General features: G+C 41.1%; 3 protein-coding genes across 8 annotated transcripts in view; 1 reads left to right on the top strand and 2 right to left on the bottom strand.

The window, feature by feature from the left end:
- The window catches only part of LOC117253947 (epidermal growth factor receptor substrate 15-like 1), a 151,902-nt gene that overhangs the window by 124,362 nt on the left and 13,785 nt on the right, over positions 1 to 13,755 (bottom strand). For all 5 annotated transcript variants that reach the window (XM_078169073.1, XM_078169075.1, XM_033621854.2 and 2 more), the window contains exon 4: positions 11,897 to 11,944. In XM_078169073.1, coding sequence (XP_078025199.1) covers positions 11,897 to 11,944 — 48 coding nt within the window. The remainder of the gene's footprint in view (positions 1 to 11,896; positions 11,945 to 13,755) is intronic.
- Positions 3,130 to 6,029, top strand: LOC144463703 (uncharacterized). Its single transcript, XM_078169076.1, has 8 exons — positions 3,130 to 3,366; positions 3,458 to 3,655; positions 3,748 to 3,834; positions 3,980 to 4,233; positions 4,383 to 4,511; positions 4,607 to 4,747; positions 4,859 to 4,985; positions 5,304 to 6,029. Exons 1-8 carry the CDS (start codon positions 3,213 to 3,215, stop codon positions 5,519 to 5,521), a joined length of 1,308 nt encoding a protein of 435 aa, XP_078025202.1. The 5' UTR covers positions 3,130 to 3,212; the 3' UTR covers positions 5,522 to 6,029.
- Positions 6,049 to 8,852, bottom strand: LOC144463704 (uncharacterized). 2 transcript variants are annotated; one of them, XM_078169078.1, is made up of 5 exons: positions 8,716 to 8,852; positions 8,403 to 8,494; positions 8,063 to 8,173; positions 7,166 to 7,442; positions 6,049 to 6,779 (listed from the first exon to the last, which is right to left on the bottom strand). In XM_078169078.1, the coding sequence occupies exons 2-5, from the start codon at positions 8,489 to 8,491 to the stop codon at positions 6,570 to 6,572; spliced, it is 687 nt and encodes a 228-aa protein (XP_078025204.1). In that variant the 5' UTR covers positions 8,492 to 8,494; positions 8,716 to 8,852; the 3' UTR covers positions 6,049 to 6,569. The 2 variants fall into 2 exon arrangements, with proteins under 2 accessions (XP_078025204.1, XP_078025203.1); XM_078169077.1 differs by having other exon boundaries at positions 8,579 to 8,834.

The raw sequence follows: 13,755 nt of genomic DNA on the forward strand, positions 1-13,755 counted from the left end.
GATCCTGTAAGTCCAGTTAGCTCCTTTAACTTTAGCTTATATTGTAGTTATGCTATGTAGTGTGTGAAATAGAGTATGGTGAATGTGACAGGAAAGCTAGTATCAGCATTGCTTCTGCCTGGAGCTCGCATGTATGGAGCCTGGGTTTGGTTGAAGATGGCAGTGCTGTTTGGGCTGAGAAAGCCATGTGTAAGTAAGAAGGAAATCCAGGAAGAGGAAGGTTATTTAAGTGTGGGAGTGGCCTATTTGAATCCATTTTGTTTGAGACCATGCTGCAAAGTGAGTGTGTTTGCTGATCCTGTGAGTTCATTTATCTCCTTTAACTTTAGCTTACATTGTAGTTATGCTATGTAGCGTGTGAAATAGAGTATGGTGAATGTGCTAGTAAAGGTAGTATCAGCATTGCTTCTGCCTGGAGCTCGCATAAACGGAGCCTGGGCTTGGTTGAAGTTGGCAGTGCTGTTTGGGCTGAGATCACTGTCCAGCCTCCTGGAGGTGTCATTGTTGTGAGGGCTCGTCCTGGGGAGGTAGACTGTACAGCCTAACCCGGCGGGGTAGTGTGATAGCCTAACAAGGCTTCCTTCCCTGGGTCTACCTCCTCTGTGGTAGTATAGGTAAGGTAAAGGAGGTTGTTCGGTTAGTGTGGGGAGCAGTGAGACCTGGCATTAGGGGAGTGTCTCTGGGACGCCAGAGATCACTGTCTAGCCTCCTGGAGGTGTCGTGGGACTAACTAGACGAAACACCGGTGAAAGGAGGTTCCCACCCGATGACCCCAAAGACATGTTAGTTATCACTGCTCACGGGTCTATATAGTTAAGCCTTGCCATAATAGCTTATCGTAGGGCTTAGGAGGATTATTCACTGAGTGCTGATCCCTTTTTTTTTTGTTTTTTATTAGAGCACAAACTTCTTGTGTTTATTTGAATTGAATGTATGTATGTATGTATGTATGAATGTATGTATGTGTGTGTGTGTCCAGAAGCCTGACTACATCCACATCGCCGCTGCTGCCTGAAACTTGCTTTCCCTATTGGCAGCAAATGTGGAGCAAGCTGGGCAGGTGGCTGAGGTGCCAGGCCAAGTACAGGGACAGGGACAGGGACAGGCCCCACAGTCCAGCCAGGAACGCAGAACGATTCAGGAGAACGTGCAGCAGGAGATGTCGAAGTTAGAAAAACAACATTGTATCTATAATGTGTATAGGCTATGCCGCTTCTATATGTTGTTGTTGTGAACTGTTTTTGTCTGTAAACAACAACATCCCTTGCATGCCTGCCGGTCCTCTGTTGTTCACCCTGAGGTTTCTCCGATTCCCTGTTAAAAGGGTTTTTCCTCAGTGTGAAGGTCTAAGGGTAGAGGATGTTATGGTATTATGTTACTATGTAAAGTCCTTTGTGACAAACTGTGTAAAAATGGGCTGTACAAATAAACTTGCCTTGCCTTTCCATGTGGGTTAAGATTTTGTATGACTTGCCTTTCCATTTTCTTTACAGGTCTTTTCCTGCTCTCTTTAGGAAGAGCACTGGGAAGCGCAGGTTTTCAGCGACAAAACCAGCCGCAGCGTCATCCCCAAGAAGAACAAAGATTAATTTCTATTTGCTTCCAAACCCCTTGACAACCCGAACTCCACAGGGCACCGAGGAGCTTACACTCCTGATGGCAGGCTTGGGAAAGAGGGTTATAATGGTTCCTGACAACAGCAACCATTCAGAGGTAATACCTGTCGATGTTATAAATGATAAAAATGTTTTAAAATGGGAGACAGGAATTAACGGTACGCCAGAATTTAACATTCTATTTTGATCAACCCTTTTACCTAGGTGAATTGGTGATTTCTCTTGACCAGAACCAGAATGTAGACCGATACCAGGCTCTTTCCCTCTCTATGAAGAGCCTGGTAGAGCGAGGCTAGATAATCAGTGAAAGCACCCGTTGAACTCTTTGTTTAGAAGGCAAAACTGCATTCACACTGCTCTCTATGGCACATACTTCCTCACCACTAAACTAAAGAGAAAATGTGTTTTTTTCCCCCAAAAGTAATTGCCAATGGTTTGTCCTATTAAGATTTCAGAAACGCTGCAGTGTGAGTATCCAAAGCTGAAGAGTTTGTCCGGGGGATGGCTGTTTTACAAGGCTACTGGTAGGCATACAACATAATTTGTGATGATGTGTGTTTGACACATCTGAAATGGATTATTTTAAAACTGTAGAATTAAATCAGTGTTGCTAGATATCTATGATAATATTCCAGGGTTCAGAATTAACATGCCCAAAATGTGGATAGAGTATTCAGTTGATAACTTTCTTTTACTTTGATCCCTATTAATTTGATCATTTTGCCACTGTTCAAAACAATGAAGGAGGAAGTGGCCAGAGAAAACTCGCCATGGTCCCACCAGAGTCGGAAGGGTACAATGGCAAGCTCCTAAAAAGTGTTTCCAGTTATGGAAAAATCACACTGTTCATCATTCCACTGCAAGACAACATCGACACAACACCACTCCCAGCTGATGCCCCCGAGTTTAGCAAGATGCCAAAGTCAGAATGCAAGTGCTGTGGAGAATGTTTACCTCTACAGGCATTGGCTCTGCATGTAGCCTCATGTAGTCGCAAATCTTGCACTGAAGAAGTAAGTTTTTCAACATAACACTTTTAGCTAAAGTGAATGTTTTTAAAATATTTTTTTCAACCTAACCTAATCTACTTGACAGGAAGACAACAATGACAATGAAGACGAAGAAGATAATGGTGCTGGTGCTGGGGTTGGTGCTGCTGTTGAGAAAGATCAGGATGATGTTGCATTTGTATCCTGCAGTCAGAGCAGTAAGTATAAGTACACTGTCATCGCACAAGAATACCTAAACATATTTTTACGGTTTATTGGTTAATGATGGGTTAAGCAAGCCCAACAGGGAATATGCATAGATAGATAGATAGTAAAATCAGTTGTTTTGGGTTATGTGTATTTTCTAAACAAAACAGTAAGTCCTTGATAACATTTGATTCATTATTTTTCTTGTCTTCTCTGCTTTCACAGATGCTACAGAGATGCCGTGTCCCATTTGCCAGGTCACGTACCCTGCTCAAGTCATTGAGATGCATGCCAGCAGCTGCAATGATATGTATGTTGTTGTATTACTCCCTGTATTTACAAGGTCTAGATTCTGCCTAGACCCTATTCAGATATTAGAGTAAGCTAAAACCCAGAAATTATGTCATTAATGCCATCAACTAAGGAGAAGCACTTGTTTGAAAGCAGGGGATTGGATTTAGATCCGACGGAAGGACCATGTGGTGCATCCTCACAGACTGTGCCTTCTCAGAATCAGGCCGCAAGACCTTCCGAGTTAGACCACACAATTGAGGGTTTGTAATCTATTTGATACACCATTTGAGTGTTTCATATTCAAATTTTTGGTTAATGGCTTACTATGTTAAACTTTCCATCTATTTCTAGATTGGAAGACCATACCAGACCAGGCAAAGGCTGCTCAGGTGTACAGGAAGACAGCACTTGAAATCCACGCATCAGGCAAGCCACTGTATTTGCGTATTGACATTAGGAGCAGCCAGTTAGACCAGGAAATGGCTTTGATTGCTTTTTATAAAGCATGCAGCGCAGAGTGGGCGAATCCTCTGCAATGCAGACTTGAAGGTCCATCTCTTTTCTCTCTTTTTATTCAATTTAACAATTTATGTGCAGTTTGATTTTCACAAATAACCCTGAGTATTTCTTATATTTAATAGGTGATCCAGCAATCGGAGAGGGAGTGAACCGCTTCGTGTTGTCCAGAATCATGGAGAAGCTCAAATATGGTTTTAAGATCAATTTAGGTAGTGTCCTCAATTACATTGCCATATTTGATTTAGCTGCAATATTCTTACTGCCACCATCTCTCCAATTAATGCTGTATGTGTAGAGGCCAAGTAAAACTTTGAATACAAGGTACCTGATCAGGGAATTTCTTCTGTTTGCCAGGAAATGCTGGTGCCACGAATCTATTTGACGGCGAGCCGGATCACCTTGTTCCCTCTTCCTCTGCTTTCATTGTGGACAGTGACCTGTTCCTAATGGCAGGCCGCATGATCGGTCATTGCTTTTTAAATGGAGGTCCTGCACTGACGGGACTAAGCCCTGCCATTGTGCACGTCCTATGTGGCGGCACACCTGAAACCGCCCTCATAAAAATTAATGACTGCCCAGACTTGGACCTACGAGAGAAGATCACATTGGTGTGTATTCTTCAAACTAAAAAAAAATTGTTTTGTTTTTTTTTGTCTAATGGTAAATTCAGGTTTTTACAGATTTGTGTTTCTTTTTTTTTTTTTTTAAATAGATTCTTCTTTATTGGGTTTAAGTGTGTTCATATTTTGTCTTAAAGCTTGAAGGGAGTCCTGAACTGTCAGCAGAGGAGGAGGAGAGCCTTGACACCTTGTGTCTCGCATGGGACCTTCCATTGATGACCCAAAACAACCGAAGATGGCTCTTTGAGAGGCTTCTACATCATGCAGTATTTGAATATATTTCTTTTTTAACTATTTGACAACATTTATATCTCTTTTAAACCACTATACGTGTAAAGATTTGTTTTTGTTTCCCCACTAGGTCATTGGACGGACGATGAAGCAAGTAAAGCAAATAAGAAAAGGCCTAAAAGAAACCATGGTGTGGCCCCTCATTTGTGCGCGCCCAGATGTTGCTCCAGAGATTTTCCCTCGGGAGATGAGTTCTGTGTTGACCCCAGAGGTAAAAAGCACAAGATAAGCAGTTTTGGTAGTATCTGAAAGTTTATTGTTAAATCCACCAGGACAATTGCCTATCCCAGTTTGTTTCTCTGCTTGTTGTTTTTATGTGCAGTGCATTCTGGAATGCATCAAGTGGCCCAAAATGACCGGGACCGAGGACGATGACGATGACGATGATGAATGCTCTGTGTCGGATAAGAGCCGCATCACTGGCTACCTACGGCAGTTCATTGAAAATGGTATACTTTATTATATGAGTGATGCATGTACAAACAAGACACTGGCTCTGTTCGTCATTTTTATTCTTAATTTATGAAAGAAGAACTGCTCAAGCTTGTTTTTAAAAATAAATATTGAAAACTGGAGTCAAACAGTAATGATGAAATAATATCCATGAGTTGGCATCAACTATCTTAACCAATACTTTTCAGGTAAACTTTTGGAAAGCATTGTTCTTGACTAAGATGTACATGACAACCATGAGCAAAATGTATAAAAAAGGAGAGCATGCTCATCACTATGAGCATTGACATATTTTAAACATTTCTGTTTTTCAGCATCCAGTGATGAACTGAAGGCACTTGTGAAGTTCTGGGTTGGATGGGAGGCTCCAACAGCTACCCTCATAGTGAAGGTCGTAGACTCCAGCCTACCAAAATCGTCCACATGCTTTGAGACTCTCCGTCTTCCTGCCCGCTACAAGGACTACATGACCTTTAAGAAAGACTTGATTGCCTGCCTTCAAACTTCCGACACAGGGTTTGGATTAGTGTAGTGGCAGTATAGTGTCATTAAAGGGGAACTATGCAGGCCTGGTTGCTTCCCCACTGTTTTTCTGACCCTCCTTCCAGCTATGTGCGTTTGTTTTCAATGAAGCTGGCAAGAGGGAAATCCATGAAGCGGTGGATAACGTTATATATGCAATGTTAGGAAGGGTATATTTGTATAGTTTCATTTGTCATAAACAAGAGATTTCAGTTTGCAGGGCGCATTAAGGCATGGTGCTGCTAGGATGGAGGCACTGATCTTGCAAGGTTGGTTTTCGGCTAAGAGGTGCTACGTAGAAGACAGAGAGCCTCTTCTCTGCCTCTGACAGGTTACAAGTCTTTAATTTAACCATAATTGTAATTTTGAAGCTGTTTAATGAAGGTAAGGTGCGTAGTTCCTCTTTAAAAGCTGGTTATTGTTCTGTTAAGTTTTTTTTTTCACCTTGGCTGCCTGCTGTGACATAAGCACAGTTGCAAAGCACAGAGAAAAAACAAATTGTCATTACTCTGAAACAAAATAAAAACATTCTTGAAATAATTGAATGACATGTTTATTGTACAGAGTTTTCAACAAACAGCCCAACATGTATTACACATAAAGCAGTGGTAATAAATTTATACATAAAGCACCTTTCACAGAAAGACTTATACATCATACATCATCTGAACATTGTTAAACTCTTTGACATCAATTTTGCCTTTGTTTCCTCACCAGCTGACTGAACAGACGATAAAGATAAGAGGCCTTCATTGTTACTGAATAAAACAAGGAAATTGAAACTGTCCATCAACAATGGTGACAACCCCCTTTTTACTTGGTATCAGGCCCTTGAATATGAAAAAAGCGGTCTGCTCACCTGAATGATCTTAACTGAGGCATCAGTGTGAAGGAGGGAGGAAGCAGAACCATCATCTTCATTGTCCTTTTATTTACAGGTTTTTTTGAAGCAATTGTACACAACAACCGCAATGACAAATAAACATAAGCCAAAAAAAAACAAAAAACTTTCAACCATGATTCCACCACACCCTACAGTCCCAACATCACCAACAGTCTTACTGTAACCCTAATAAGTGCTGCACATACTGGACCTTAGCTAAGTAGATGTCTGCACCATGTGATTGTCTCAGAGGATTTATGGCTGCCCTTAGTGCAGCCATTTGTTCAGCACTCAGTATGTTGCCGGTATCTGGAACAGTGACCCCATGGTGTGGCTCATCCAGCAGGCCACTGTCCTCCCAGTCCAAATGTGGTAAGTACAATCCCTGAAAAGACATGTAGATTGCTGAGCAGTGGTTTTAAAACATTCACTACCAAAACCACCAAGGACCCCAAAACAAAGACAAAAGTTCTCAAATTTTCAAAAGAAAATTGAACCACAATGCCTGAGGAACCCACTTTGCTGGATGTAGAGCTTAAAAACACATTGGCATTTTTATTTTTACATCTGATTGAATATACTTGATCAATTCAATTAAAATCTTCCCACACAACTTGTGCATATAATACTCTCTAGCAAATTTGAACAATGGAGCACATTATGCCCCCAAATTTTACCTTAAATTGGCCAATAAAAGTCTAGTAGTCCTTTCAATAACTATTATACATATTGTGAATTAATATTCTCTAAAATGTGACATTTATTATTTACCTCTGCATTTTCTGGTTCTTCCATGGCATCTTGAATGCTCCCCATCTCCCACAGCTGATTGGGTGTCAGGTTACCCTCAGTTCTGAGTGGGTGGTTGTCCCATCCACTGCTGAAGGTATCAAGACTCGCTTGTAGTCTTGGCAGAAATGCATAATGACAGCTGAAGAGGTGTGCAATGTTTGATAGTTCAAGAAAACCGTCCTCCTCTAGCGAGTGCAGCACACTATAGTAGACGCTGGTCACAGCACACCACACGTCTCTCCAGAGTCGTTCAATTCTGGGAAGAGAATTTGATTAAGATTAGATATGTTTTACATAGATTTATGCATGTGTTCCAACTGCATAAATTAACCAGAGATATAACCTAAAGGTCTCTAAGAAAACTGAAGGACAACTAATTGAATATTCTTTTTCTTTTCTTAATTTAAAACCTTATTTTTCAGTCACTGTGCTGCATGTCAAAGACTTGGATATATATTTACCTTGTTTATTTTCATAAAAGATTTTATTTTGCATAGATAGACAACTTTGTTTTAGCAGTTGAAAGACTACATAGAGGATACATGTGGGGGTGCATGAACCCCCAGCCGGGAGTCAAAAACTAGCTGGTGTACTGTATGTGGCTCTAGCCAATCCACCACATTAGCACCCAGATTTAATTACATTTCATGATCAGATATATAGGTATACCACCATCGACCAATGCTGCAAGATTGTCAGGTGGAAGACAAAGAAGTCTGCAACTTCTTGGTCATAAAAAATAAATGAATGAATGAATGAATGAATAAATAATAAACATTAGAAAGTTTTAAAATGAGCATTATATCAAAAGTATCCAAAACGTTGTTTTTTTTTTTATATTTGGTCTATAGAAATAGAAGTGTAACAAAAACCTGCCTTTGATTGTGCACGCTCTTTCCAGCAATGAAACTTGACCTTCCAGTTCCCTTGACAGAGAACATCAGCCGTGCAATGTCAACATTCTCAACTCCATGATCCCCTCTTACCCTTTAAAATAAAAATATTGAGCATTTATTATTTTTGGTGCTGTAAACATTTATAACTTCAGACATTCCCTGTTTGTGTGAAAATACACACAACAACTTAACACTTAAAGATGAAGTAGTTACATTTAGCAAAACAAATAAATAAAGGGTTATAGTCAAACTCAACTGCTTGATTGACATATTTTGGTGAGTTAAGTCAAGGCATGAACCACAGAACCTGTACTATTTACCTCAATGGGAATCCATGTCTTTCCACTGACTGCTGGAAGAATGCCAGTGCTGTTGAGGACCGATTGTTGTTTGCTGCACCCAGGTACATGATCTATAGAAAACATTAACAAGGTGTAAATTTTTTTTTTTTTGTCAACAGTCCTCTTAAATGTTTTTTATGTCACATGAATTGCACCTTTCTTGAGAAGCCATCCACAGCACCAAAAATGACAATGTTGTACCTGGTTAGACTAAAGACATCATTATAGTACAGCCAGCAAAAAAATATAAATGAAATATCTTTCATTTATATTGCATCAAATCCAAACATACCGTATTAGTTTGTGATTGGTGTCAACATGGACCAGAGCTTTGGGGCCAGGAACTGAGTAGGTGTGACGCACAACACACCCTAACTGGTTCAACCGACATAGGATGCCAACAGTGTCCACGCGGTGCATAGAGGCCCGCACCCTCTCCCACTGCACTCTGAATCCTCGGGCCTTCAAGCTTCCTTTAACTAAGCGGTACCCAGCATGAGGCATTTCTTTTTTTATTTCAGTGATCAAACGGTCCAACTCCATGTTTGAACAGGTGCTATAGCGTGCTCTGACAGAAAAGCCAAACTCTCTCATTCTCCTATAGATAGAGTGAGTGGACACTCCCATCAAGTTAGCAATACAGGGCACAGGAAGCTCTTGGTTGATGAAATGTAACAGTGAATCTGGAGAAATATCGAATCTTGGACGCCCGGTAGCTCCATGACAAACCTGCACAAATATTATGGGGACCTGATTGTCTCTCTCTTCAACAACCAACTTGTGCAGCTCTGTAAGTGCATCTACAATGGCTTTTGGGATCAGGACCTGGGCAGAAACAGCACTGAAAAGAACAGCCTCCTGAGAACACACAAATTCAAGGTAATCCAGGTCAAGTGGCTGCCGACTGATGATATGCTGAATCCGAGTCTGGAGTCTCTGTAACGTAGCTTGTACAAGCAGTTCCTAGAGAGAAGGGAAAAGGGGGGATGTTTGAGAGCTCAAAAATAATGGTTGATTAAAAAAAAAATAATAATAATCTCTTTCACAGAAACCGGATATGCATAGACAAAGGTTACATTGACTTACATAACATGTACCGCTCTATGTATTGACCAGCAAAATATTATAATAACAAATAGATAAAAAAAAAAGGATAACACAACGAGCCTACATATTTATTATCATTTACTATGACTATAACCGACTCATTAAACAAAGACATAATTAAACACGGAGGCTAAACTTGAACTCGTGAAGCACAAGGCTAATGTCAGCCAAGCCACCTGTAGCAAGCAGTCTGTCCCATATTTATGTCAACTTGTTCAAGTGATCAAACATCATCAACAACACTAATACCAATCTAACCATTGTTATTCTGAGCCTGACCCCATCCTTTCGTCTAGCTACCAACGCCGTCAGTCATGGAAAGGGAAACTACCGAGAGCTAACGTTAGCCTGCAATGCTAGGAGCGCAACGTCTGGACCTAATTGAACACAAAGCGCTCCCACATGTTTCTTGGTGCAGCATAACGCACCAACTCATAATATTTCAATAATGTTGCATGATTGAAAACGAGGGGATAATAAAACAAACGCGTTACTTACAGGTTGAGCTTCGTTCCCTCCTCCTCGGTTCTCCATTTTGGGTCCGGGACCGGGTCTCACTCTGGTACTATGGCGCTGGAGACCTTATAGTGATTCAACAGCGCCACCCAGTGTTGTGGAGTGCCAATTGCGGGACATTTGTTTGTGGATCAGAGTGCACACGAGAAAAACAAACAGGAGGAAGGAATATTACTGCCAAAAGTCACGTGGCTGTTTTTCTGGGCGTAGGATTGTTTTACGCGCGTGAAATTTTTTTGTAGATTTTTTTTCTGGTTGTAGGATTGTTTTGTGGTTGTAAAATTGTTTTGTAGCCGTATAATTGTTTTGTAGTGGTAAAATTGTTTTGTAGTGGTATTTTTTTTAGGTGAAGGATTTTGTTTTTCTCTTGAAGAAACATTATTAGTGTCAGAAGCATGGTGTATTTGTTTGATAGGTAAATTTCCTATTTGCAAAACAAATACATTAGTTCGTGAATTGTTTTGTACACTGCCTGGCCAAAAAAAAAGTCACCACCAAAAAAAAAGGTCATACACTCTAATATTTCGTTGGACCGCCTTTAGCTTTGATTACGGCACGCATTCACTGTGGCCTTGTTTCGATAAGCTTCTGCAATGTCACAAGATTTATTTCCATCCAGTGTTGCATTAATTTTTCACCAAGATCTTGCATTGATGATGGTAGAGTCTGACCGCTGCGCAAAGCCTTCTCCAGCACATCCCAAAGATTCTCAATGGGGTTAAGGTCTGGACTCTGTGGTGGCCAATCCATGTGTGAAAATGATGTCTCATGCTCCCTGAACCAGTCTTTCACAATTTGAGCCCGATGAATCCTGGCATTGTCATCTTGGAATATGCCCGTGCCATCAGGGAAGAAAAAATCCATTGATGGAATATCCTGGTCATTCAGTATATTCAGGTAGTCAGCTGACCTCATTCTTTGAGCACATACTGTTGCTGAACCTAGACCTGACCAACTGCAGCAACCCCAGATCATAACACTGCCCCCACAGGCTTGTACAGTAGGCACTAGGCATGATGGGTGCATCACTTCATCTGCCTCTCTTCTTACCCTGATGCGCCCATCACTCTGGAACAGGGTAAATCTGGACTCATCAGACCACATGACCTTCTTCCATTGCTCCAGAGTCCAATCTTTATGCTCCCTAGCAAACTGAAGCCTTTTTTTCCGGTTAGCCTCACTGATTAGTGGTTTTCTTAAGGCTACACAGCTGTTCAGTCCCAATCCCTTGAGTTCCCTTTGCATTGTGCGTGTGGAAATGCTCTTACTTTCACTATTAAACATAGCCCTGAGTTCTACTGTTGTTTTTCTTCGATTTGATCTCACCAAACGTTTAAGTGATCGCCGATCACGATCATTGAGGATTTTTTTCCGGCCACATTTCTTCCTTGAAGACGATGGGTCCCCACTATCCTTCCAGTTTTTAATAATGCGTTGGACAGTTCTTAACCCAATTTTAGTAGTTTCTGCAATCTCCTTAGATGTTTTCTCTGCTTGATGCATGCCAATGATTTGACCCTTCTCAAACAGACTAACATCTTTTCCACGACCACGAGATGTGTCTTTTGACATGGTTGTTTAGGAAATGAGAAGCAACTCATTGCACCAGTTGGGGTTAAATAACTTGTTGCCAGCTGAAAGATAATCGCCCATGCAGTAATTATCCAATAGGAGGCTCGTACCTATTTGCTTAGTTAAATCCAGGTGGCGACTTTTTTTTTGGCCAGGCAGTGTATTTGCAAAACACAGTAAGTTTGTTTGCGAAACGGTGAACGTGCGTGAAACGCTATTGCCTGTTTGTGGAGTTTTGCCATTAATTTCACCCCATAGAGAAGTCATCTGCTCCCTACCTGTTTGTCCAGATAGCCTTTTCCATCGGGATCGGCCAAATCCCAGATCTGAAACACAGGACAGCACAAACACACAGCATGAAAGATACACTGAGATCTACTCTTGTGTCTCCCAGTTAATTCTTCATGTATCTCTTTTTAAATGCTTCATATATGGAAATCATTTGTGTGTGTTTTGTTCAATCTTAAATTGCCCCTCTTTCTCTTTCTATTAAAACATTGTAATATTTTGATGACTCATCTTTAACTCAGAGGTGGTTTCAGAAGGCAGAAAAACAACCACCATACGTATATGGCCTTCATCAATCTTACCAAAGCACTCAACTCTGTGAACCGTCAGGCCCTCTGGACAATCCTGTCAAAGTGTGGATGTCCAGAAAAGTATGTGCTCCTTCACTACAACATGTCAGCAACACTGCACTGTAATGGTAGTGAGACCGAACCTTTCAAGGTAGAAACTGGCATGAAACAAGAATGCATCACTGCCCCCACCCCTTTCACACATTTCATTGCAGCCATTCTCCACCTCATTGGTCACAGTGTAGCCCCAGGTGTTGAGATCATCTGTAGAACAGATAGCAAGCTGCTTAACTTAAACTGTTACGAGGCCAAGCTCACAATCTTTCCCACATCTATCGTGGACCTGCAATATGCAGATGATTAAAAAACAGCTCAATACTAACTTTTGGAGTGGAAATGTGCAAAAACATTTTTTGCCAACACCAGACATTAAACAAAAGCCTGAGACTATATCTTATTAAATTACTGTAAGCTGTAAAGGCACGACCTCTCAGCTGCCTCTGTTCCACTCACACTCACCTTAGGGCTGGTTCCATAGCTGCCTGTACCAGAGAGCAGTGTGAAAAAGAGAGGTGCTCACTCTGTAACTAAATCTGGGCACTGAAACATCACCAGAAGTACACTACAGACTGACTGGAAAAAAATACATAAAGAATCTCAGTCAGATCTCCATCAAAAAAAAACAACAACACCTCAGTCAGAGCATGCCAAGAGGCCTGGAGTTGAGTAATAGCGTTCCCAACCACTGTGGGACACTGTAACTTTGTGGCTTGATGTTTCAGCTCCTGTTTGTGTATCGTGGTCTGCAAGTCCCAGTGGTTGATACAAACAAGCACAGAGTGTATCACTAATATTGTATTAACACACGTCTCAGATGTTTGTCCTTCTGGTGGGAATGTCCATATACTGTTGAAATGATGATAGCACACAGTCCAGTCTACAGGCATCAAAATCCTCTATGATATAAAGACCAAAGCTCTGTGATACTTAGCCAGCATAGCATTAGCATCCTCAGCTGCCAGCTCCACCACTACCTTGATGGTTGCGCTGAGGGCACGACATTTAAATATAGCTGACTAGAGTTGGGTACTGTTCACATAACTGATACCAGTGTTGGTGTAGGTACCTCAAATTCAGTACCAGTTCTCCATGCTACCTTTTTTTCATAACTTTTTTCTGTCTGTTGGCTAATAACAAAAATGTGATTACTGAATGAGATGCAGTCAACAAGCAATTCTGCTCCTCTGCTCTTTTCTAATCACACAGAGTGTCTCTGTCTGTCTGTCTGTCTGTCGGTACGCAGGTTTCTGCTCATCTCCCTTGCTCTCTGATGTGACACAACTGACAAATATGTGAAATAACTATGTTATTTAAAAAACAGAATAAGAAACAGTAGTGACACAAGGCTATTTCTAAAAATAAAATAAAAAAGAAAACAGACCAGATAGACCAAAATCAGCACTGCAGCCAGTGTCAGAAATTAGCAAGGGCCATGGGCCATTTGGCCCGCAATTTATCCAAGAATGCCCCCAAAAGCCATGTTCCAGGGGCCAAAATTG

This window comes from Epinephelus lanceolatus, chromosome 6 (genome assembly GCF_041903045.1).
Source record: "Epinephelus lanceolatus isolate andai-2023 chromosome 6, ASM4190304v1, whole genome shotgun sequence".
Classification (NCBI taxonomy): domain Eukaryota; kingdom Metazoa; phylum Chordata; class Actinopteri; order Perciformes; family Serranidae; genus Epinephelus; species Epinephelus lanceolatus.